Source organism: Manis pentadactyla, chromosome 3, assembly GCF_030020395.1.
Source record: "Manis pentadactyla isolate mManPen7 chromosome 3, mManPen7.hap1, whole genome shotgun sequence".
NCBI classification, from domain to species: Eukaryota; Metazoa; Chordata; class Mammalia; order Pholidota; family Manidae; genus Manis; species Manis pentadactyla.
Genome location: NC_080021.1, coordinates 107,785,528 through 107,810,526, shown reverse-complemented (window position 1 = coordinate 107,810,526; position 24,999 = coordinate 107,785,528). Strand labels below are relative to the sequence as shown.

General features: G+C 36.1%; 1 protein-coding gene across 1 annotated transcript in view; it reads right to left on the bottom strand.

Annotated features, from left to right (window-relative positions):
* MALRD1 (MAM and LDL receptor class A domain containing 1) overlaps nucleotides 1-24,999 on the bottom strand; it is a 694,454-nt gene that overhangs the window by 428,375 nt on the left and 241,080 nt on the right. Inside the window, exon 22 of the mRNA XM_057498267.1 lies at nucleotides 4,860-5,016. Coding sequence (XP_057354250.1) covers nucleotides 4,860-5,016 — 157 coding nt within the window. The remainder of the gene's footprint in view (nucleotides 1-4,859; nucleotides 5,017-24,999) is intronic.

The window sequence follows — 24,999 nt, the reverse complement described above, 5'->3', positions numbered from 1 at the left end:
CCCCTAGCCAGACTCTCGAGAAAAAATAGATTGTACACACATAAGCAGAATCAGAAATGAGAAAGGAAAAATTACTACAAACACCACAGAAAAACAAAGAATTATTAGAGAACACTATGGAAAATTATATGCTAACAAACTGGATAACCTAGAAGAAATGGACTACTTACTAGAAATCTACTACATTCCAAAACTGACCCAGGAAGAAAAAGAATATCTGAACAGATCAATCACCAGCAACAAAATTGAATTACTAATCAAAAAAACTACCTAAGAACAAAACCCCTTGACCAGATGGCTTCACCACTGAATTTTATCAAACATTTAGAGAAGACCTAATATCCATCCTCCTTAAAGTTTTCTAAAAAGTAGAAGAAGGAATACTTCCAAACTCATTCTATGAGGCCAGCATCACTCTAACAGAAAAAACTGGCAAAGACACCACAAAAAAAGAAAATTATAGACCAATATCCTTGATAAACATAGATGCAAAAATATTCAAGAAAATATTAGCAAAACAAATTCAAAAATAAATCAAAAAGATCATCCATCATGACCAAGTGAGATTTATTACATGGATGCAAGGATGTACAATATTAAAAAAATTATTAAGATCATAAACCACATCAACAAAAAGGACAAAAAAATCACATGATCATCTCAATAGATGCTGAAAAAGCATTTGGCAAAATTCAACATCGATTCATGCTAAAAACTCAAAATATGGGTGTAGATGGCAAATACTTCAACCAACATAATGAAGGCAATATAAGAGCCAACATCATGCTTAACATCAAAAAGCTGAAAGCTTCTCCTCTAAGATTGGGAATGAGACAAGGATGCCCACTTTCCCCATTTTTATTAAATATAGTACTGGAGGTCCTAGCCCCAGCAATCAGACAACATAGAGAGATAAAAGGTCCAGAATGGTAAGGAAGAAGGGCTGTCACTCTTTGCAGATGACATGATATTGTACATGAAAACACATATAGAATCCACCCCAAAACTACTAGAACTAATAACTGAATTTAGCAAAGTGGCAGGAGACAAAATTAATATGCAGACATCTGTTGCATTCCTATAAACTAATGATGAAATAGGAGAAAGAAAAATCAAGGAAACAATTCCATTTAAAATTGTATCATAAAGAATAAAATACCTAGGAATAAATCTAACCAACGAGGTTAAAGACCTATACCCTTAAAACTACAAGACACTCATGAGAGAAATTAAAGAAGATACCAATAAATGGAAATACATCCCATGCTCGTGGATAGGAAGAATTAATATTCTCAAAATGGCCATCCTGCCTTAAGCAATCTACAGATTCAATGCAATCCCTATCAAAATACTGACAGCATTCTTCAATGAGCTAGAATAGTTCTAAAATTCATATGGAATCACAAAAGACCTCAAATAACCAAAGAAATCTTGAGAATAAAGAACAAAACTAGGGGATTACACTCCCTAATTCCAAGCTCTACTACAAAGCCACAGTAATCAAGACAATTTGGAACTGGCACAAGAACAGACCCATACATCAATGGAAGAGAATAGAGAGACCAGATATAAACCCAAGCATATATGGCCCATTAATATATGATAAAGGAGCTATGGATATACAATGAGGAAATGACAGCCTCTTTAACAACTGGTGTTGGCAAAACTGGACAGCTACATGTAAGAGAAGGAAACTGGATTACTGTCTAACCCCACACACTAAAGTAAACTCGAAGTGGATCAAAGACCTGAAAGTACGTCATGAAAGCATAAAACTCTTATAAGACAACATAGGCAAAAAAATATAAACATCAACAACTTTTTCCTGAGCACATCTCCTCAGTCAAGGGATACATAAAGCCAAAATGAACAAATTGGTCTACATTAAACCAAAATCTTCTGTGCAGCAAAGGATACCACCAGTAGAATAAAAAGGCATCCTACAGTATGGGAGAATATGTTCATGACATATCTTATAAGGGGTTAACATCCAAAATACATAAAGAGCTCACACCTCAAACCCCATAAAGGAATAACCCAATTACAAAATGGGCAGAGGATATGAACAGACACTTCTCCAAAGAAGAAATTCAGATGGACAGTAGGCACATGAAAAGATGCTGCACATCGCTAATTATCAGGGAAATGCAAATTAAAACCATAATGAGGTATTACCTCACACCAGTTAGGATGGCCAACATCTTAAAGATAAAAGCCAACAAATGCTGGCAAGGATGTGGAGAAAGGGGAACCCTCCTACACTGCTAGTGGGAATGTAAATTAGTTTAACCATTGTGGAAAGCAATATGGAGGTTCCTCAAAAAAGTAAAAATAGAAATACTATTTGACCTAGCAATTCTACTCCTAGGAATTTACCCAAAGAAAGCAAGATCCCAGATTCAAAAAGACATATGCACCCCTATGTTTATAGTAGCACTATTCACAATAGCCAAGATATGGAAGCAGCCTAAGTGTCCATCAGTAGATGAATGGATAAAGAAGAGGTGGTACATATACACAATGGAATATTATTCAACCATAAGAAGAAAACAAATCTACCATTTGCAACAACATGGATGGAGCTAGAGGGTATTATGCTCAGTGAAATAAGCCAGGCGGAGAAAGACAAGTACCAAATGATTTCACTCATTTGTGGAGTATAGCAATGAAGCAAAACAGAAGGAACAAAACAACAGCATACTCACAGATTCCAAGTAGTGACTAGAGACTTAAGGTGAGGGTGTGGGGAGGGAGGAAGAAGGGGCTCAATGGGCATTATAATTAGCATTTACAAGATAGATAGGTCAGGAGGAAGGCTGTATAGCACGGAGAAGACTAGTAATGACTTTATAGCATCTTACTATGCTGATAGACAGTGACTGCAATGGTGTGGGCGGTGGGACTTGAGAATATGCGTGAATTTTGAAACCACAATGTCGCTCATGTAAAACCTTCATATGATTGTATATCAGTGATACCTTGATTTAAATAAAAGTAACCAAATAATAAGTTAAAAGCATTTTTGAAGTAAAATATGTTTATCTAAAATTAATTTGGAAAAAAAGATATTTTAAATGGTGAGTAAAATCCTAAAATAAGACAGTAATAAAATGAAGGGAAAAGCACCTAATGTTGAAGTTACAATCTAGATCTTGGTAATAAGGGTAATGTAGCTGGTCTACACTCTATTTCTCTCTTTATTGGGGCAAAAGAAAACAGGTAACAACTAAAATTTCCTTGCAAACAGGCTAAATATAGACTTCTTGTTAAACAAATTTGACCAAGATAAGGGGTAGAGTCCTTATCTATGGCTTCTTTTAGCAAGATATCCCTGGACTAAAACTGCTCGTGGTAAAAAATCTTGGAATTTAGGGATTGATTTTTCAGTTGTGGTTTCCTGGAAAATGGTTTCTAAGAAATTGAATATAGATGGAGGTGTTTCAAAATTGAGTTAGCTTCTTCTATGTAAATGATATGTCTACACATATTACTTACAAAATAAATGTAAGTCATGTCCAGTATGGGAAGACAGGTTCTAGAAGTTAGCATTAAGATTCCAGACCTCTCTCACTTTTGCCTGTATGATTTGTTCTTCTCCAGAGATGGAAAAGGATAAAAATAAGATGAGTCTAGAACATCTTCTTGACCAAAAAGGAAGGAAATGCTCAAAGATTGATGGGCTTCTCAAAGAGACAGAGAAGCCAGCTTCAGGGGTGACCAGTAACCAAATCTGGGACAGTTTAAGAACCAATAAGAATAAGGAACCATTAAATAACAAATTGAATACAACAGGAACCCATGGATCACACTGATACCAATAAATGGATCAATAAATTCAAGTTTTTTTTGTGTGTTTTTTTAACAGAAAACCAAACTATAAATGTAGCCAAAATAATGGAGTTGGAAAATCACAAGTAGGCAATCATCACAGTAAAACTAACTCCAGCAAAAATACTAAAGGAAGCAAAAACTAGTAAGTAAAATTTAGTTGAGACCAGGATTTTACATGTTATCAAAAATACCTCTTCACAAAATATTTATTGATAATAAGGGGAACAAATGTGATGAGACTGATAGATGTCATATTCTCATCAGTGGGGGGATGAAATAAATATATTGGTGATATTACAGCAAAAAACAAACTTAACATTGAATAAATCCAAATTGAGGCACATTCCACAAAATGACTGGATTATAACTAAAAAAAAAATACCAAGGTCATAAAATTCTAGGGAAGATTAAGGAATTATTCCAGTTTGGAAGATACCAGAAAGAACTCATAACTGGATATGATATGTGATCCTGTATTGAATTTTTCCTACAAAAGATTCTATTGGGACAATGGGCGAAATACAGGATAGCTGAGTGAAGCATGTATTGGAGATGTCTGTGAGATTCTGGCAACATTGTAAACAGTGAGTTTGAAAGAGTTTACAATTTTTAACAAACAATTTGAAGAAGACTGCTGGAAAATGTAGTACCACTACCATCAAAACAATATGAAAAATGCAAATTCCAGAATCACCAAAGTGTGTATGATTTACTTGATTGTGCTATTCTCAGAAAATTCACACTGAAACCTACAGAAAACCTTTCAGGTGTAAAACCATATTACACAGAAGCTATAGCTGCAGAATAAGATAATAATCATAAACCGAATAGTAAAAAAAGAAAAATCTTACTGGCCATGCAGGACCAATTTGGCTAAAGCTTTTGTTCGATCATATCATTCTGAAACTAGTGAAGTGTTGACAACTGTCCATTTCCATTGATTAGAAAACTCTATTTTAGCAACACTAACTTATACAGTATGAATTTTTATAGAGCAAATAAAGAAAATGTACTTGTCTAAGTAGTACCTGGAGAGCACCAACTGTGGCACCATTCATGTGTGTCCAGAACACCAGCATGCATTTTGGTCCTGTGCGTGAAATAACGGGAGTGAGGATGTCAGCCACATCGCCAAATTTTCCATTTGAGCTATCAGCATACAGGTACCAGCCATCTGCAGTATTTCTGGGAAAAGTATAATATTTTATCAGGTTTTAAAAAGAAGCAGAAGAGAATCATAAATATAGTCTGTCACTGACCATATTTTATTGTCCTATAATTTTTCCTAAAAGTAACACAATGTTTTACAGCCTCATGATAACTCATAACTTTCAGCAGATATAATTCTTCTACTATTTTGATTTTGCATCCATGTACCATTTGGTACAATGTGCACAGATTATGGTAAAAGCTGTAATTACCAGGTCTAATCTGAAGAGCTTATTTTCATGTGGGTACAATGAGACCCTGAAGTACTGACTACCTTTAGAAAAGGCATAAAAAGAAGAAAACTATACAAATAATTAAACACGAAAACACAAAGGAAACTGGCCTGAATGTAGTTCTACTTGTAGTTCTACAAAGCTTTTCATGTTGAAATTTATTCTCTATTAATTTAAGTAAGTTTTGCTTGAACACATTTAAGTAAGGTGGTAGATAATTTTTGAAGTGTGTCTTTTCTTTCCTAGCTTTAAATCAAAGAGGAAAAATAACGATGGAAACAATTAAATATCAATGTAATCATGCCAAAGGACAGGTTATGCCCCCACTTTCATTATCAATTCAAAAAAGACATAATAAAACATTAAAGACATGCTAAGTAACACACAACTTTTTGAAGTGTTAGGTAAAGAAGTGATTCCTCACAATTTGGTGATTCTTTATTAGATTAATTAAATCTCTTACTATTTTCCCATCAAAATTTTATGCTAGATGCCACAGAATTAAACGTGCTACTTATTATGACCATTTTTATTTTTAAATTTTTATCGTTTTTTTTTTTTTGAGGAAAGAAATGTGAGTCTTTAACAGCAAACAGATGGAAAGACAGACACATTCAATTCATTTATCACCACCTACTTTCTGAGTCTATTTTTCCAGTTTTGTCCATCCCAAGACACTGGGAACATAAGAGTGAACAAAGGGCATAGGGTGTGGTCTCTGGCCCCATCATTTATGAAGCTGGCAACATTAAGCAGGTTATTAACCTCTTTAAACATATTAGTTTCTTCATTTATAAAATGAGACATAAATTTTATTTGTTAGAATTAAAAATAAAGTCTTAGTAGGAATTAGAAATGAAATAAGTGTACGCCTAGCATAGTACCTGGCTTACCTTATATATTTAATCAACGCAGCTTTGAGATTTGTGGTTATGCTTGTATCATTAGTTGCCGCTAATGGAATACGTAGGTTAGTATCCAGCAAATCACAGAAGGTATGAGTTAAGGTCATTTTTAAGAGGCAGGATTATTATATTAATTGGTCTGAATTGTGTCTCAATGAATAAGCGCTTCCAGCTTGCTTCCTTGTGTGACCCCAGGAATGCCAAGAACAAAGATGAGTGCATGAATGACTCATTGATTTATAGATGGACTGAGATCCAGCACAAGTGCCATAGACACTTCTCCCAGAAATTGGCAAGCTGATTCTAAGCTCTATAGAAAAATCCAAAGGACTAAGAATAGCCAATTTTATCATAAAGGATAACAAAATTGGAGAATTTACTGTATCACATATCAAGATTCATTATCAAGATAGAGTGGTATTGGCATAAAGACAGACAAATGGGCCAAAGAAATGGACAAAATGGTCCTGAAACAAACCCACATATGCTCTACTAATTTATACAGCTGATTTATGAAAAGTTTGGCTCCTCAGAGCAGTGAAGGAAAGGACAACCTTCTTAATGTGCACTGAATATAGGTAGTCATGTGTGGAAAAGGCAAACCTTGACCCCTTTTTCACAGCAAAAATAGTTAGTTCCAGGTAGATTATACCTGAAACATGGAAGATAAAACAATAAAAAAATTTTAAGATAGCATAACACCACCTTTATACTGTGAGAATGAGAAATTTTTTTAACAATATATAAAAATTACTAACTATAAGAGGAAATACTGAGAATGGGACTATATTTAACTAAGGACTTCTGTTTATCAAAGATAGCAATATGATGATCAAAAGACCAACCAAGGAATGGGAAAAAATATATATTTGTATCACATTTAATGAATGTAATACTTATTGACTGCCTACTAAGTATCAAGGACTATGTCAGATGATGACAATGTGTGTGAGTTGCTATACATATATATATAAACAAGAACTGGATGAAATATTCCAAAATGTTAATATGTATAGGGGAGAGGGGGCATGTCTATTTTGTTTCCTACACAGTGCCTGATTCATAGCAGCCCTTTAAAAATACTCAGTAAACAAAATAAACGAGTTTAAAATTAGTAGAGCACATGTGGAAATAAAAAGACAAGGGTGTGACAGAACTGTGGATTTAGATGAAATTATACATGGAAGTTGGTAACATGTTGCAGACTGGGGGAAAAATATAAGTAAAAAACAGAACAAAGCTAATAGATCTGGAGACCATCGGAGAATTAACTGCCTAAAACTCACAATTCTGGCAATGATGAAAGCATCTAATCAATTGTTCATCAACAGCAGGTCCCTGTATTAATGTCCCAGAAACTACACAAAGAAAAAATATTAATGCTTAATTTTCCCAATCTAATAATTCAAGAAAATTCAGTCACAATGACATATATGAATTACTGAAACAATTTGTTATAATTACATATATCCCTAAAATATCCCCTTGGCTGCAAGGAAAAGAAAAAGGGAGACAAGGCAGGAGATCAATTTGAAAAATGCAAACAACAAAACTGCATTTGTTTTCACACTGCAGGACGAGCACAGGACCAGGATAGGAGTCCGTCATTTGGTCACCAGTCTCCTATGCATTAATTGGGGACACACGATGTATGTATGACTCCTAATGGAAAAATGAAGAATTACACCTGCCTGTGTCTGGGATGAGATTATTCAAGCAGGTACGTGCAAAGGGTACCAACGGCCATAGAGATCACCCCTAACTGTGCCGCCACCCAGATGATATTAGCGTCTCTCCACCAGCCTGCAAACTTTTTTCCATACAGTACCAGAGGTGGGATGCTTTTGTAGGAAACATATTTTCTAATAAAACCTACCATAAACAACATAGTAAACGCTTAAAGAAAGTGGTATTATACACCCAGGTGGTATAAATGCAAAGATCCCAGGTAATGATGGACAAGTCATTAAAAACGTGATTACAAAAGGACATCTGATTTATAGTCCATGCTATTTGAAAGAAAATCTCCTAAGCCTCATAAGATAATCAGTTTCTGAAGTCTTACGGTGACATAGATTAAGCAATTAAATGCTATCTGAGAATCTTCTGATTAAATTGGTAAGAAAAAAACCCACCCTTGCATCAGCAAATCAAAATATTTTTTAGTTCAATCAATTGATCTTTCATCTTGTATATATACAGTATGAGGAAATATTTTCAAGGCTTATTATTTGAATTAAGATACACCCTTTGTAAAGATACCTCAAGACAAATGCTGGGCATAGAAGCTACAGGGCATAAATATGCAAAGAAATAAAAAGCTAACCATTTCAAACAATAAGGCTTCTCTCTCACTTACCAACTTTACATTTCCCTGTATGGCCCCGGAAGATGACTGGTTAGCCAGAGACGGGTAAGATTCCTCAAGGGAGGAACAACCTAAGACAGGCACAGTCGCAGGGGGGTCATCAGGTGAGAAATTGGGGATCAACAGAGGTGAGGCTTAGAACCTCACCCCCCCTGTTCTGAGAGAAATCTTCTGCATATGTGGATGTTTTATTGCCCTTGTCTAGCTTGGATTAACACATAGTCTACAGGCACACACCTGATCATCTCCATTTGCTCTCTTACAACACTAAACTATGTTTTCTACCTTTATCTTTTATCTACCTACCACTTCAGCATTTTATTAAAAATAATAATAATATAGAGAGAAATGTGGTATCCACATATAAATCAAGTATAAAAATCAAATGAGTATTCATATTTGAACTGACTGTTTATAGTTCATAATGCATAAGCAAAACCACTATTAACTTATTCACTATGTAAGAATTTGTTCTCCATGTAAGAACTTGTTTGTTATGCCTCAGAAGATTGGAGACTGACGAAAATTAGGCTTGGGGTGGATTAATGATTGTGCATTGAGCATTGAGTCCCCTATACAGAATTTTATTGTTGTTAACAACCATTTGATCAATAAATATGAGAGATGCCCTCACAAACAAACAAAAAAAAGATACACCCTTTGATTCATTATGATATTGTAGGCTGTTTTGACATAGCTAATGATATCTGATCTACTAAAAGTTGTCATGAATTTTATTTGCTTTGTGAACAGCAGAAAATAGTGTTTAACAGGACAATTCTTCTAATGGTTTCCATATTATTCTGTATCTGTACTTGTAGTGAGCCATTCTTGAATTATTCCCCATGTTACTAAGTGAAATACTATCAAGTGCCTAAGTCACTTAGTAACATGCATAAAATCTGGATAGATTTCAAAAGACAGAAATTTTATAAAATGTTGCCTTAGGACACTTTACATAAGAAATCAACAAAAAGTAAAACTTACAGGAGAAACTAGGAATGTGGAAATTAAACAACTCATTTCTAAAACAAATAAAATTTATGTTTCATTTTATAAATGAAGAAACTAATATGTTTAGAGAGGTTAATAACCTGCTTAATGTTGCCCACTTTGTAAATGATGGGGCCATAAGACCACACCCTGTGCTCTTTGTTAGTGAATGAAAGGGAAAATCACAAAGGAAATTATGTGATATTTTGAACTGAAGGATAATGAAAATAAACACATCAAAGTTGGTGTGATGAAGCTAAAGGAGTGCTTAAAGAGAAATTTGTATGATTAAATGCTTTCACAAAAAAAGGGTACATCAGCATAATAGGAAGGTCTACCCCTGATCCCTTGTGGGGACCCAACACCAACAAAAAAAATTGGCTGAAACCAAACTTATCAACAGAGAAAGAATGAAAGCATTTTCTCAGAGGTGGGAACAAAGATGACTGCTTTCACTATGGCTATTTAACAATTACTGGAAGTTCTTCATCAGAGGGATTAAGTGAGAAAAGGAAATAAAATTATATATATATATATGAGATATATATTAACATATAACATATAAATTGTATAAAAATAAAATTTTAAATGCATCCAAATTTAAAAGCAAGTAGTAAAATCATCTTTTTTTTATAGACAACATGATCTTATGTGTAGGAAATACTGAAGATTCCGCACATAAAAACAAACCTCTTAAAACTAATAGACAAACTTAGAGAGTTGCAGAATACAAAATCAATATGCAACAATCATTCATGTTTTAACATGAACAATGTATGTTTTAACACTAACATGAAAAATTCAAAAGAGGAAATTTAAAAAATGATTCCATTTACACTAACATCAAAAAGAATAAAATACTTCAGAAAAAAATAACAAAATAGGTAAAAGACTAGTACATGGAAAACTATATGCTGAAAGAATTTAAGAAGACAAATTAAAGGAAATATATCCATTGTTCATTTATTAGAAGACTATATTTTGCTAAGATTTTAACACTACTCAGTCTGTAGGGTCAATGCAATCCCTACCAAATATTTTTTACAGAAACAAATCCATTCTAAAATTCATATGGAATCTCAAGGAACTCTGAATAGCCAAAACAATCTTGGAAAAGAGTAACAAAGTTGGAGGACTCACACTTTTTGACATCAAAACTTAAGACTAAATTACAGTAATCAAAATAGTGTAGACTGGAATGAAGGCAGACATACAGACTGATGAACTAGGAGGAGGAGTGCCCAGAAATAAACCCTCATGTAGATAGTCAAGTGATTTTCAAGTGAATACCAAGACTAGTCAATGGGTAAAGGATAGTTTTTTCAACAACTGATGCTGGAAACCTGGATATCCACATGCAAAAGAATAAAAAGAATAAAGTTGGACCCCTACCTTACACCATATACAAATATCAGCTCATGCTAAATCAAAGCCTGAAATGTGAACTATAAAAGCCCCAGAAGAAAACCAAGGGAAAAAGCCTCAGGAAACTGAATTTAGCACTTGGCTATGCCACCAAAAGCAAATCCAACAAAATAGTCCAAAAATAGATTAATTGGACTACATCAAAATTTAAGATTTATATATCAACAGATACTATCAACAGAGTGAAAAGTCAACCCACAGAATCTGAGAAAATATATACAAATCATTTTCTGATAAGAGATTAATATCCAGAATATGTAAAGTACTCCTACAGCTCAACAAAAAAACCTGAAAACCCTCTTCAAAGTGGGCAAAGGACTTGAATAGACATGAAAATTGACCATCTTTTTATGTGCTTTTTGGTAATGTTACTATTATTGGGGCAATGCAAGTCAAAACCATAATGTGGTACCACTTCACACCCATTAGGGTAGTATTACTTAAAAATAAATAGATAAATAAACAGAAAATAAGTGCTGTCAAGGATGAGGAGAAAGGAATGTTTGTTAACATATGTAAAATTTTGTTACATGTATATTTTACCACAATAAAAATTTTCCAAAAGGATTTATCTTAATAGGAAGCAAATTCAAGTTTTTATTACATTTTTTTTAAAAAGCATTACTTCTTTTCAATTCCAATAATTCGTATCTTCCAATCCTTTGCTTCATTTCTCCTACCATAATTCTATGAAGAAAACAAAGACTTTTTATCCCAAACATCACATATATAAATATACCCTGAAATCCCCTGTAATTTGACCAGTGTGTTACCAGTATTATAATTTTCTTTAAGTTACATGGCATGAAAAAAATTGAAAAGCACACCTACATTTAAGTCTCCTTTCCTACTTACTGGCCAGTTAATTTAGCTGTAGAAATCTAGGAACTGAAAGTCCAAGGAGCAATGGGAGTGAGCAGAAGTATAGCACTGTCTTCAAAACGCAATATCTGTAATGGACAGACAGCAATGGCTTGGAGATACCTTCTCTGAGAAGTATTTTTGCTTACTGTATAATCTAAATTCAGCGCAATCCTGCTAACACAGGGGGATAAAAGAAAGGTACAAGCAATCTGTGTAAACAGGTAACAGGCTTGTCAGATGTAAATGGCAATCATAAATATGCAAATGATAAGGTTTCCCAGGCAGATTCTTACTCCATTATTACCAGGGTCTGAAAAAAACTGCGGTATCCGATCCTCAAAATTTAAATGATTTCTGCATTTGAATATTCACATCTGGAAATACCTTTCAAGATGTTAAAGGCTGTGCTTTCTTGAGATCTTCAACTGTTCTACCTTTTCCCATTTTTTAAAAAAAGCCACACTGTACTAGGAATTAAGTTAGTAATTTAATCTTTTACTACTAGTAAATTAAATAACTAATAGCTTATAATAAGTAACAGCTTTGATGTCTAAAACTATGAACTCTCCTGTATTATACACAGAAAGCTGACCCTTGGATATATCTGTTTGTTGTTAGAGCTCTTCACCTGCTCACACTCACATTCCCGTGAGGGGTTTCCCGCTGTGCCGTTTCTTCCTTGTGCTTTGCCGCCAGAGTTCAATATCGGTATTCCCATGCCTTGTATACTTTGTTAAAGATGACCATGGATTATCATTCTTTGACCTTTATATTATTCTACAATGTTCTCATCAGCAATTGCTGTTATCAGATATTTATAGCATCAGTGGTCTGTGATGGAAAGGCCAATCTGAATTCTGAATATATAAAAGGTGTAGATCGTGTCTGAAGTATTTTAAAATGTAAACAAACACCATCACAGTGTTTTGTGGCTGTGACTGATTTCTGTTTTTCTGATATGAGTACAGAATGGCACAGCTGGAATCTATACTAAGGCAAGGCAAGTAAATGAAGTGGAAATGGTACAAGGTGTAACAGTAAAGCCCTGTTAAGAGAGAAATCTTTTGTGATTTGAACATGAACAGTGAATGGGTCTACTCCAAGGTAATTTTGGAGCAGATATCTCCATTTCATAAAAAGCTTATCATGTCCTTTTATTTTATACTGGGCTTTAGAATAAGCTGAATCTAGTGGCTGCAACTACTGGTTGTTTATGTGTTTTAGAAATTTTGTTGATAAGAAAGTTATTGAATAATTTATTTCAAAGTAATTCAATAAATAAAGTTAAAAGTCATTTAGTTTTTAAAATCTACACTTTCTAATTAACTCACTAAAAGCTTTTCCAGGATACTATTTAGAGCTCATGACATCCTAGCCAACACTATGACTGTATTTGGTTAGAAAGCTTGAAATTTAATTTAAAGAAGACTAAAAAATAATCCTTGGCAAGAAATTTAGATCTCTAAAGAGAATATAAGAAAATGTAATTATAAACCTAGTGATTTCCCCAAAGAAATTCTGGCTCAACACATTTCTGTGTCTCTCTCCTTTTTCACAAGAAACTTCATACATCTCATGTAAAATATATCCAAAGTTAATAAAAGTAATATATCTGTGCTTATGGGTTAAGAATATAACATATAAGGAAATAATCCATAAAAACATTACAGTTCTATCTACAGCAGCTTAAAGAAGAGAACTAATCTCACCCTCAAATTTTTATTATTGCTGCTGATCTCTAAATTTTCCTTCAGCTTCTCTTTACCTTTTAAGGACTTTCTCCTTTGTTCCTAATATTAAATGCTGCAACTGTGTTGTGTTATCTTTTCATCATTCACAGTGCCCCACTTTTCTCATAGTCACCTGGTGTGAGACCAGCCCTATGCTAGGTGTTGACTAAAACAGTCAGATTAGCCAACTCCCTTTCCCTTGAGATGCTTACAGTGACATGAAGGAGTTAGGCAAATAAATTAACATTGGTGGTATTCTGATACATGGGCCATAATACACATCATACCTAGACAAGAACTATTTGGGTTAGACTGGAGAGAGGTATCAGGGAAAGTTTCCCCAAAGAAGATTTTAAGCTAAGTTTGGAAGGATCATTATAAGATTGTTGAATGAAAACAACATGCCGTGAAATAAAGCCACATTTTTGGAGACCAAATAGATTTGTTGGATGGATGGGAGAGTGTGTTGATGGTGAGGCCAAAATAAGAAGCCTGGGCCAGACACTAAGAACTCTTCATGATGGATGTGTTATATACCATAATAGCTTTGCAATATATACATATAGAGAATTGCTACACTGTACACCTTAAACTTACAAAATGTTAAGTGTCAATTATATCTCAATGAAGCTAGAAACAAAACAAAACAAAAAAATCTTAAGACCAAGTTAAGGAGATGAAGGGCACTCACTTGAATGTCTGGTAGGTGCTTTACACTAAAATGCTCAACTATAAAATCAGGTATCTTTACCTGTTTCCATAGAAATTTCCTAATTAGACTTCTGCCAACCCAAACTTCCAAATTAAACACTAATGGTGTCCTTTAGCAGCTCTTTGTTTTTCAACCTTGCATTTAATTAATCATCATATTATATGGTCTTTCCTCTTTATTGCCTTTCCTAATTTCATACCTTATTCATCACCTACAGTATTTCTACAGTGAAATAGCTCCCATGTGCGGAGATGCACTATGCTGATCAGTCACCATTACGAACAACTGTAAAAAAGCAAATCCAAGCACACCCTTCCCTTCATTAACAGTCTCTGAACACTACACTGTTTGCAGAATAGTCCCAACTCCAAGGACTTCCATAGAATGTGTCCCCAGGTTCCATTAGCTTCTGCCTTCCAATTAGAGTAGGCTAATGTAAGACACTGGAGACAGGAGGGTGAAAGGAAAGATTCTTCAGGGTACTTATTCCCAGCCCCAACCTCTTGCCTCTCTGCCTCACCTTAGCTCTCTCAGGGAGTGGTGCTCTTTCAAGAGCTTGTCTCCCTTTGGGCAATGCCTCTTCTACAACTCCAGCTATTCCTAGGTTCCTACAGCTATTCCAGTCTCCTTTGTTTGTCCCTTTGGGTTTAAGGATAGTAATGGCTTCCTTCTGTGGCTAGTTTTTGGGTGTGCCCCAACCCTGCACATGACCACATTGAGTTGGTCATGACATCATACGGGCCAGTGGTATGTCCAACTGTTAACTACTGGCTGAGAACTCATTTTTCCTATTACACTGTAAGGCCCTTATGTGCAGAGGTGTGTCTTTTCTATCTCAGACACCTCAGATTTTAGTGCAATGTTTGGACAAAAAAGTTCAGCTAATATAAACTTCCACATTCTGAGAAAGGAAGAAATGTAATGTAATCTTAATAAAGGAATTATTTTACACTAAGAACATGATAAATCAAGGACAGATGAAATAAGCAGACATTGCAATAGGCTACTCTCCTGTAAAACAGGATTGGTTTTGTTTTAAAACATTAAAAGAATGATGCTACACTTTATAATCTCGGTTTTGAACTTGTATTGCAAATAAGAATTATGAAAGACAAATAAATTAGAAATGACAGGATTTAAGGTTCTCCTATTACCGTAAATCTAACAGTTGTTATATCATTGTTAAATGAACCAGAATTTCTTTAGTGTTTGCTTGCCAACTGAATTTTAGGAAAGACAGATTTTGACAGATGTGTGGAACATAAATTTTTTTTTAAGCGAAGAGAGGGCAGTGAGACTAAAACTTGGTCTTTCTCCAGCATGATTACTTTGACTTTTGATTACAGCCTTCAAAGAACAACAGTCACCAATATTGAATGATTTGTAATATTCCATTCTCTCTGCTTCATTTTTTAAATTTTTACTTCATTTTTTAATCAAAACATAGTTGATATACACTATATTGGTTTCAGACATACAAGTTAGTGATTTGACAAGTTATATATATTACTATTCACCACAATAACTATAGCTACATTTGTAAACATACAGATTATTACCATATTATTGACTATATTCCCTATGCTGTACTTTCATCCCTGTAACCAATTTATCTTATAATTGGAAGTTTGTACCTCATTATTTCCTTCACCTATTTCGCCCACCCACCTCACACAACCCACTCCCCAATAGCAACCACCAGTCTGTTCTCTCTGCTTATGAGTCTGTTTTGTTTACATGTATGTTTGTTTGTTTTGTTTTTAGATTCCACATACAAATGAAATCATATGTGGTGTTTGTCTTTCTCTTTCTGACTTATTTCACTTTAGCATAAAAACCCTCGAGGTCCATCCGCATTGTTGCAAATGGCAAGAATTCACTCTTTCTTTTTTTAATTAATTAATTTTTTTTGAGAGGGTGTCTCTCATATTTATTGATCAAATGGTTGCTAACAACAATAAAATTCTGTATAGGGGACTCAATGCACAATCATTAATCAACCCCAAGCCTAATTCTCAAGTCTCCAATCTTCTGAAGCATAACGAACAAGTTCTTACATGGTGAACAAGTTCTTACATAGTGAATAAGAATTCACTCTTTTTTATGGCTGAATAATATCCCTTCATATAGATGCACCACATCTTTATCTATTCATCTACTGATGGGCATTTAGGTTGCTTCCAAATCTTAGCAATTATAAGTAGTTCTGCAATAAACATAGGATGGCATATATCTTTTTGTACAATAGGGCTACTAGAAAATTTTAAAATTATGCTTGTGGCTTACATTATATTTTTATAGAAGAGCACAAGTATAGAGCTCTATTGTGTGAATTAAAATTGTTAATTACATCTTTTAATTCTTCTATATACTTACTGATTTTTGTCTGTTTAATCCCTTTCCAGCACAGGTGTGTTAATATCCCCCATTGTAATTGTGGATTTGTCAATTAATATCTGCTTCTTTTGGTCATTCTACAAATTTTCATTTATATATTTAAGGATAAATTATAAGAGATACACAAACTTAGAAATGTGATCTATATTTGATACAATGACTATTTTTGTCATTATAAAATGATCTTCTATCCCTGGTAGTATTTTTTGAACTAATGTCTATTTGCTCACATTTTAATATTGTTATACTACCTTTCTTGTTTTGGTCTTGGGATGGTATAAGTTTATTTTTTTTTTTACCATACTATTTTCAACCCTGCTGAATCCTCTCTTTTAATGCATTTACCATGTTACCATAGCATTATGTTTTCTTTTGTTTGCGTTCCTTTTTATCCAGACTAGCTATCCTTATCACTGATTTTAGTGTTTATTCCAAATATAATTAATCTATATGTTGCTACTTTGGAATTAATTCTACCTTCTTGTCATTCTTTTCCCTTTTGTTCCAATAGTTTTGCATTTATTTTTCCTCCTCTTACTCCTTCAGCTGAGTTTGTCAAGATTTCTTTAATTCCACTTTCCCTCCATACCATTAGCTTGTTAATTACAACATCTTCTAACATTAACAACCTTTTAGAGATTAAAACACATACTCTTGATGTAATAAGAGTCTTAAAAAAATTAATTTCTCACCTACCGAAAAAAAAGAATGTAAGGTAAATTTACCCATCTACTGCTTATTTTTATAGTAGCCTTATTGAGATTCACAAACCATAAAGTTAAAATTCATAAAGTACACATTTCAGAGGATTATAGTGTATTCACAGAATGGTGCACCCATCAACACTATTTAATTCCAGAATATGTTCATTGCCCAAAAAAGTGACCTCCTATCCATTAGCAGTCACTCTACATTCCACCCTTTGGTAACCACTAATTTGCTTATTATCTTTGGATTTGCCATTCTGGACATTTTCATTTTGGGTATGTTTATGTGTGGATGTATACATATTTTTTTATTTATACATATATTAATATGGATTATGTATGTGTGTACATATATTTATACAGATTACAAATATATATATGTATTTAAATTATATTCTTACATATAATATAAACTCATCTTGTTCTCAAAGTATAGTACTATTTACAAAAATGCATATGACAGGATTTGGGAGATTAAAGATGGCAGAGGTGAGAGAGAGGCCTCCTTCTAAAACCACATATAATATGAAAATATAATTAATACAACTAATCCTTAAAGAGCAACAGGGAAGAGGGCTATGCCAGAATGCATACACCTGGAGAAAAGAGCAAACCTCACGGAACAGGGTAACATAACAAAGCTGTGGCTGGCAGGACTGAAGCCCTTCCTCCACCTAAGCTCACTGGCAGAAGGAAGAGAAATGGAGCAGGGAGGGAGTGGAGGCCTGGGACTGCTGAACACTTAGCTCTGGAGATATGCTTTGGGAGGACAAACCTACACTGCCTGCTACTCTGGTGATTAGTGGGGTTGAAAAGCTATGACAGGTGGAATATCTGGAGAGACTGAGATTCCAGCCACTTGTGGAAAACAGGGATCCATATCCAGCTGCTCTGGGAGAAAAGAAAGGCATGCAGTCTGAGAGAGTTCCTAAAAGCAAGAGGGCTGCTAAAGGGGCAAGGATTGCACAGAGCTTACTGCTAAGGAGAAATGACAGGTAGACAAATTGCCTGGGTGTGCTCTACCCAGCAGGTTGGGAACCTTTAGGAGCTTCAGGTGCTCCATCCTCCTGGCTGAATATGCAGCTCCAAGGTCCCCCACAATGACACACAGCCTGCTGCAACTTCCTCCAGGCCAGACCACCCACAGGTCACAAACCAGCAGCCCCTGCCCTGGTGTCAGGCCAGCCAGAGGGAAGCCCCATCTACAGCAAACACAATCAAAAGCACAGAGGCTTATATCTGTGTGTTCTGGAAACTGAGACAGGCATAGAAGCTGGGAAGCAGGAAACAGCTCTTTTCTTTCCCCAGGGACCAATACCACTCCCCTGCAAAATCCGACAATGCTCCAGGGACTGAGCAGCTCAAAAGAGTACAGCTTCTGGGCACTAGAAGGCACCATATACAAATATGAAACATCAAAGAAACCTGGTTCAAACCAAAATCATACAATCACCAGAAAAAGAATGAAGTGAAACCAATCTAATCAACTTTCCTGAAAGAGATTTCAAAATAAAAATCATAAACAAGCTCTGGAGGTACAGATTCAAGAACTCAGGAGGGTATTCCAGTCAGAGATCCAATCATTAAGGAATACAATGGATGGTTTTAAAATCAGATTAGATATGGTGGAGGAGATGATAAATGAAATAGAAATTAGAGAAGAGGAATACAAAGAAGCTGAGGCACAGACAGAAAAAAGGATCTCTAAGAATGAAAGAATATTCAGAGAACTGTGTGACCAATCCAAACAGAACAATATATGTATTATAGGGGTACAAGAAGAAGAGAGAGAAAAAGGGATAGAAAGTGTCTTTGAAGAGGTAATTGATGAAAACTTCCCCAATTTTGGGAAGGAGATAATCTCTCAGGCCATGTAGGGGCACAGAACTCCCAAAACAAGGGACCTAAAGAAGACAACACCAACACATATAATAATCAAAATGGCAAAGATCAAGGATAATTTCAGATTATTAAAAGGAGCCAGAGAGAGAAATAAGATCACATACAAAGGAAAACCCATCAGGCTATCATCAAACTCCTCACCAGATACCTTATAACCAGAAGGGAGTGGCATGATATATTTAATGCAATGAAGCAGAAAGGCCTCAAACCAAGACTAGTCTATCTAGGAAGATTATCATTAAAATTTGAAGGAGGGATTAAACAATTTCCAGATAAGCAAAAGCTGAGAGAATTTACCTCCCACAAACCATCTCTACAGTGTATTTTGGAGGGACTGCTATAGAAGGAAGTGTTCCTAAGGCTAAACAGCTGTTAGTGGGGTAATAAAACCAAAGGAAGGAAAGTAGAACATTTAGAAAGCAAATGCAAAATTAAATTAACTACCCCCAAAGTCAGTTAAGGGATAGACAGAGACTACAGAATATGATACCTAATATATAAAGAATGGAGGAGGAAAAAAAAAAGAATCTTTAGATTGTGTTTGTAATAGTATACTAAGTTAGGAGGGGCGGAAGATGGCGGCGTGAGTAGAGCAGCGGAAATCTCCTCCCAAAACCACATATATCTATGAAAATATAACAAAGACAACACTTCCTAGAATAAAGACCAGAGGATACAGGACAATATCCAGACCACATCCGCACCTGAGAGAACCCAGCGCCTGGCAAAGGGGGTAAGATACAAGCCCCGGCCCCGCGGGAGCCGAGCGCCCCTCCCCACAACTCCCGGCGGGAGAAGAGCAGGCAGAGCGGGAGGGAGACGGAGCCCAGGACTGCCGAACACCCAGCCCCAGCCATCTGGGCCAGAGTGCAGACACAGTGTGTGCGCGGGGGAGCCCTGGATGCTAGGGAAACAGGGCAGCAAGAACAGTGAGCGGGCACCGGAGGCCGGGTGCCGGACAACATAAGGAAAGCGCGCGACCATTTTTTTTTTTTTCTGTTTTGTTTTGGCGAGCGCTTTTTGGAAGTCTTAAAGGGATAGGGCCCCCAATACTAGGGAAACAGGGCAGCAAGAACAGTGAGCGGGCACAGGTGGCCAGGCTCCAGAGGACACCAGAAAAGCGCGTGACCATTTTTTTTTTTTTTTTGCTGTTTTGTTCTGGCGAGCGCTTTTTGGAAGTCTTAAAGGGATAGGGCCCCCAATACTAGGGAAACAGGGCAGCAAGACCGGTGAGCAGATGCCTGAGGATGGCGCCAGAGAATAAAGAAAAACGAACACCCACTTTTTTTTTTTTTTTTTTAAATAAAAAAAAATTTTTTTTAACTTAAATTTTTTTTTGTGTGTGTGGTCGTTGTTTTGTTTTGGCGGGTGCTTTTTGGAAGTCTTAAAGGGGCAGGGTGGGACACTTAATACAAAGGTAGGGAATCCAGGGATCTCTGGGCACCATAAATCCTGGGCTGCAGGGAGCAGGGGGGCCCCTTATGGAGATAAATAGCCCCCAAGCTGCTCCCCCTCCAACACGACTCCAACACTTTGGAGCAGGGGCCCGAACCAGGCCACACCCAGAGCAACAGCGGAGATAAACTCCATAGCAGCCCGGCAGGAAGCAGAAGCCCTGTCTGCACGCAGCTGCCCAGCAAAAGCCACTAGATGTCGCTGTTCTCCCAGGAGAGGAGGGCCACAAACCAACAAGAGGAAAGTTCTTCCAGGCGTCACTCGTCCCAGCTCTGCAAACTATTCCTATCACCATGAAAAGGCAAAGCTACAAGCAGACAAAGATCACAGAGACAACACCAGAGAAGGAGACAGACCTAACCAGTCTTCCTGACAAAGAATTCAAAATAAGAATCATAAACATGCTGACAGAGATGCAGAGAAATACGCAAGAGATATGGGATGAAGTCCGGAGGGAGATCACAGATGCCAGAAAGGAGATCGCAGAAATGAAACAAACTCTGGAAGGGTTTATAAGCAGAATGGATAGGATGCAAGAGGCCATTGATGGAAGTGAAACCAGAGAACAGGAATGCATAGAAGCTGACATAGAGAGAGATAAAAGGATCTCCAGGAATGAAACAATGTTAAGAGAACTGTGTGACCAATCCAAAAGGAACAATGTCTGTATTATAGGGGTTCCAGAAGAAGAAGAGAGAGGAAAAGAGATGGAAAGTATCTTAGAAGAAATAATTGCTGATAACTTCCCCAAACTGGGGGAGGAAATAATCGAAAAGACCACGGAAATACACAGAACCCCCAACAGAAAGGATCCAAGTAGGACAACACCAAGACACATAATAATTAAAATGGCAAAGATCAAAGACAAGGAAAGAGTTTTAAAGGCAGCTAGAGAGAAAAAGGTCACCTATAAAGGAAAACCCATCAGGCTAACATCAGACTTCTCAACAGAAACCCTACAGGCCAGAAGAGAATGGCATGATATATTTAATACAATGAAACAGAAGGGCCTTGAACCAAGGATACTGTATCCAGCACGACTATCATTCAAATATGATGGTGGGATTAAACAATTCACAGACAAAAAAAAGCTGAGGGAATTTGCTTCCCACAAACCACCTCTACAGAACATCTTACAGGGACTGCTCTAGATGGGAGCACTCCTAGAAAGAGCACAGCACAAAACACCCAACATATGAAGAATTCAGGAGGAGGAATAAGAAGGGAAAGAAGAAAAGACTCTCCAGACAGTGTATATAGCAGCTCAATAAGTGAGCTAAGTTAGTCAGTAAGATACTAAAGAGGCTAACCTTGAACCTTTGGTAACCACGAATTTAAAGCCTGCAATGGCAACAAGTACATATCTTTCAATAGTCACCCTAAATGTTAATGGGCTGAATGCACCAAGCAAAAGACATAGAGTAATAGAATGGATAAAAAAGCAAGATCCATCTATATGCTGCTTACAAGAAACTCACCTCAAACCCAAAGACATGTACAGACTAAAAGTCAAGGGATGGAAAAACATATTTCAAGCAAACAACAGCGAGAAGAAAGCAGGGGTTGCAGTACTAATATCAGACAAAATAGACTTCAAAACAAAGAAAGTAACAAGACATAAAGAAGGACACTACATAATGATGAAGGGCTCAGTCCAACAAGAGGATATAACCATTCTAAATATATATGCACCGAACACAGGAGCACCAGCATATGTGAAACAAATACTAACAGAACTAAAGGGGGAAATAGACTGCAATGCATTCATTCTAGGAGACTTCAACACACCACTCACCCCAAAGGATAGATTCACCGGGCAGAAAATAAGTAAGGACACGGAAGCACTGAAAAACACAGTAGAGGAGATGGAATTATAGACATCTATAGAACTCTACATCCAAAAGCAACAGGATACACATTCTTCTCAAGTGCACATGGAACATTCTCCAGAATAGACCACATACTAGGCCACAAAAAGAGCATCAGAAAATTCCAAAGGATTGAAATCCTAGCAACCAACTCTTCAGACCACAAAGGCATAAAACTAGAAATAAACTGTACAAAGAAAGCAAACAGGCTCACAAACACAGGGAGGCTTAACAACACGCTCCTAAATAATCAATGGAACAATGACCAAATCAAAATGGAGATCCAGCAACATATGGAAACAAATGACAACAACAACACTAAGCCCCAACTTCTGTGGGACGCAGCAAAAGCAGTCTTAAGAGGAAAGTTTATAGCAATCCAAGCATATTTTAAAAAGGGAGAACAATCCCAAATGAATGATCTAATGTCACAATTATCGAAATTGGAAAAAGAAGAACAAATTAGGCCTAAGGTTAGCAGAAGGAGGGACATAATAAAGATCAGAGAAGAAATAAATAAAACTGAGAAGAATAAAACAATAGCAAAAATCAATGAAACCAAGAGCTGGTTCTTCAAGAAAATAAACAAAACAGATAAGCCTCTAGCCAGACTTATTAAGAGGAAAAGAGAGTCAACACAAATCAACAGTATTAGAAATGAGAAAGGGAAAATCACGACGGACCCCAAAGAAATACAAAGAATTGTTAGAGAATACTATGAAAACCTATATGCTAACAAGCTGGGAAACCTAGGAGAAATGGACAACTTCCTAGAAAAATACAACCTTCTACGATTGACCCAGAAAGAAACAGAAAATCTAAACAGACCAATTACCAGCAACGAAATTGAAGCGGTAATCAAAAAACTACCAAAGAACAAAACCCGTGGGCCAGATGGATTTACCTCTGAATTTTATCAGACATACAGAGAAGACATAATACACATTTTCCTTACAGTTTTCTAAAAAATAGAGGAGGCGGGGATACTCCCAAACTCATTCTATGAAGCTAACATCACCCTAATACCAAAACCAGGCAAAGACCCCACCAAAAAACAAAACTACAGACCAATATCCCTGATGAACGTAGATGCAAGAATCCTCAACAAAATATTAGCAAACCGAATTCAAAAATACATCAAAAGGATCATATACCACGCCCAAGTGGGATTTATCCCAGGGATGCAAGGATGGCACAACATTCGAAAGTCCATCAACATCATCCACCACATCAACAAAAAGAAAGACAAAAACCACATGATCATCTCCATAGATGTTGAAAAAGCATTTGACAAAATTCAACATCTATTCATGATAAAAACTCTCAGCAAAATGGGTATAGAGGGCAAGTAACTCAACATAATAAAGGCCCAAAACGATAAACCCACAGCCAACATCATACTGAACAGCGAGAAGCTGAAAGTTTTTCCTCTGAGATCGGGAACAAGACAGGGATGCCCACTCTCCCCACTGTTATTTAACATAGTACTGGAGGTCCTAGCCACGGCAATTAGACAAAACAAAGAAATACAAGGAATCCAGATTGGTAAAGAAGAAGTTAAACTGTCACTGTTTGCAGATGACATGATACTGTACATAAAAAACCCTAAAGACTCCACCCCAAAACGACTAGAACTGATATCGGAATACAGCAAAGTTGCAGGATACAAAATTAACATAGAGAAATCTGTGGTTTTCCTTTTCACTAACAATGAACCAATAGAAAGAGAAATCAGGAAGATTTCATTTACAATTGCATCAAAAAGAATAAAATACCTAGGAATAAACCTAACCAAAGAAGTGAAAGAGCTATACCCTAAAAACTATAAGAGACTCTTAAGAGAAATTAAAGAGGACACTAACAAATGGAAACTCATCCCATACTTTTGGCTAGGAAGAATTAATATCATCAAAATGGCCATCCTGCCCAAAGCAATATGCAGATTTGATGCAATGCCTATCAAATTACCAGCAACATTCTTCAATGAACTGGAACAAATAATTCAAAAATTCATATGGAAACACCAAAGACCCCGAATAGCCAAAGCAATCCTGAAAAGGAAGAATAAAGTGGGGGGATCTCGCTTCTCAACTTAAAGCTCTACTACAAAGCCACAGTAATCAAGACAATTTGGTACTGGCACAAGAGCAGAGCCACAGACCAATGGAACAGACTAGACAATCCAGACATTAACCCAGACATATATGGTCAATTAATATATGATAAAGTAGCCATGGACATACAATGGCGAAATGACAGTCTCTTCAACAGATGGTGCTGGCAAAACTGGACAGCTACATGTAGGAGAATGAAACTGTATCACTGTCTAACCCCATACACAAAAGTAAATTCGAAATGGATCAAAGACCTGAATGTAAGTCATGAAACCATTAAACTCTT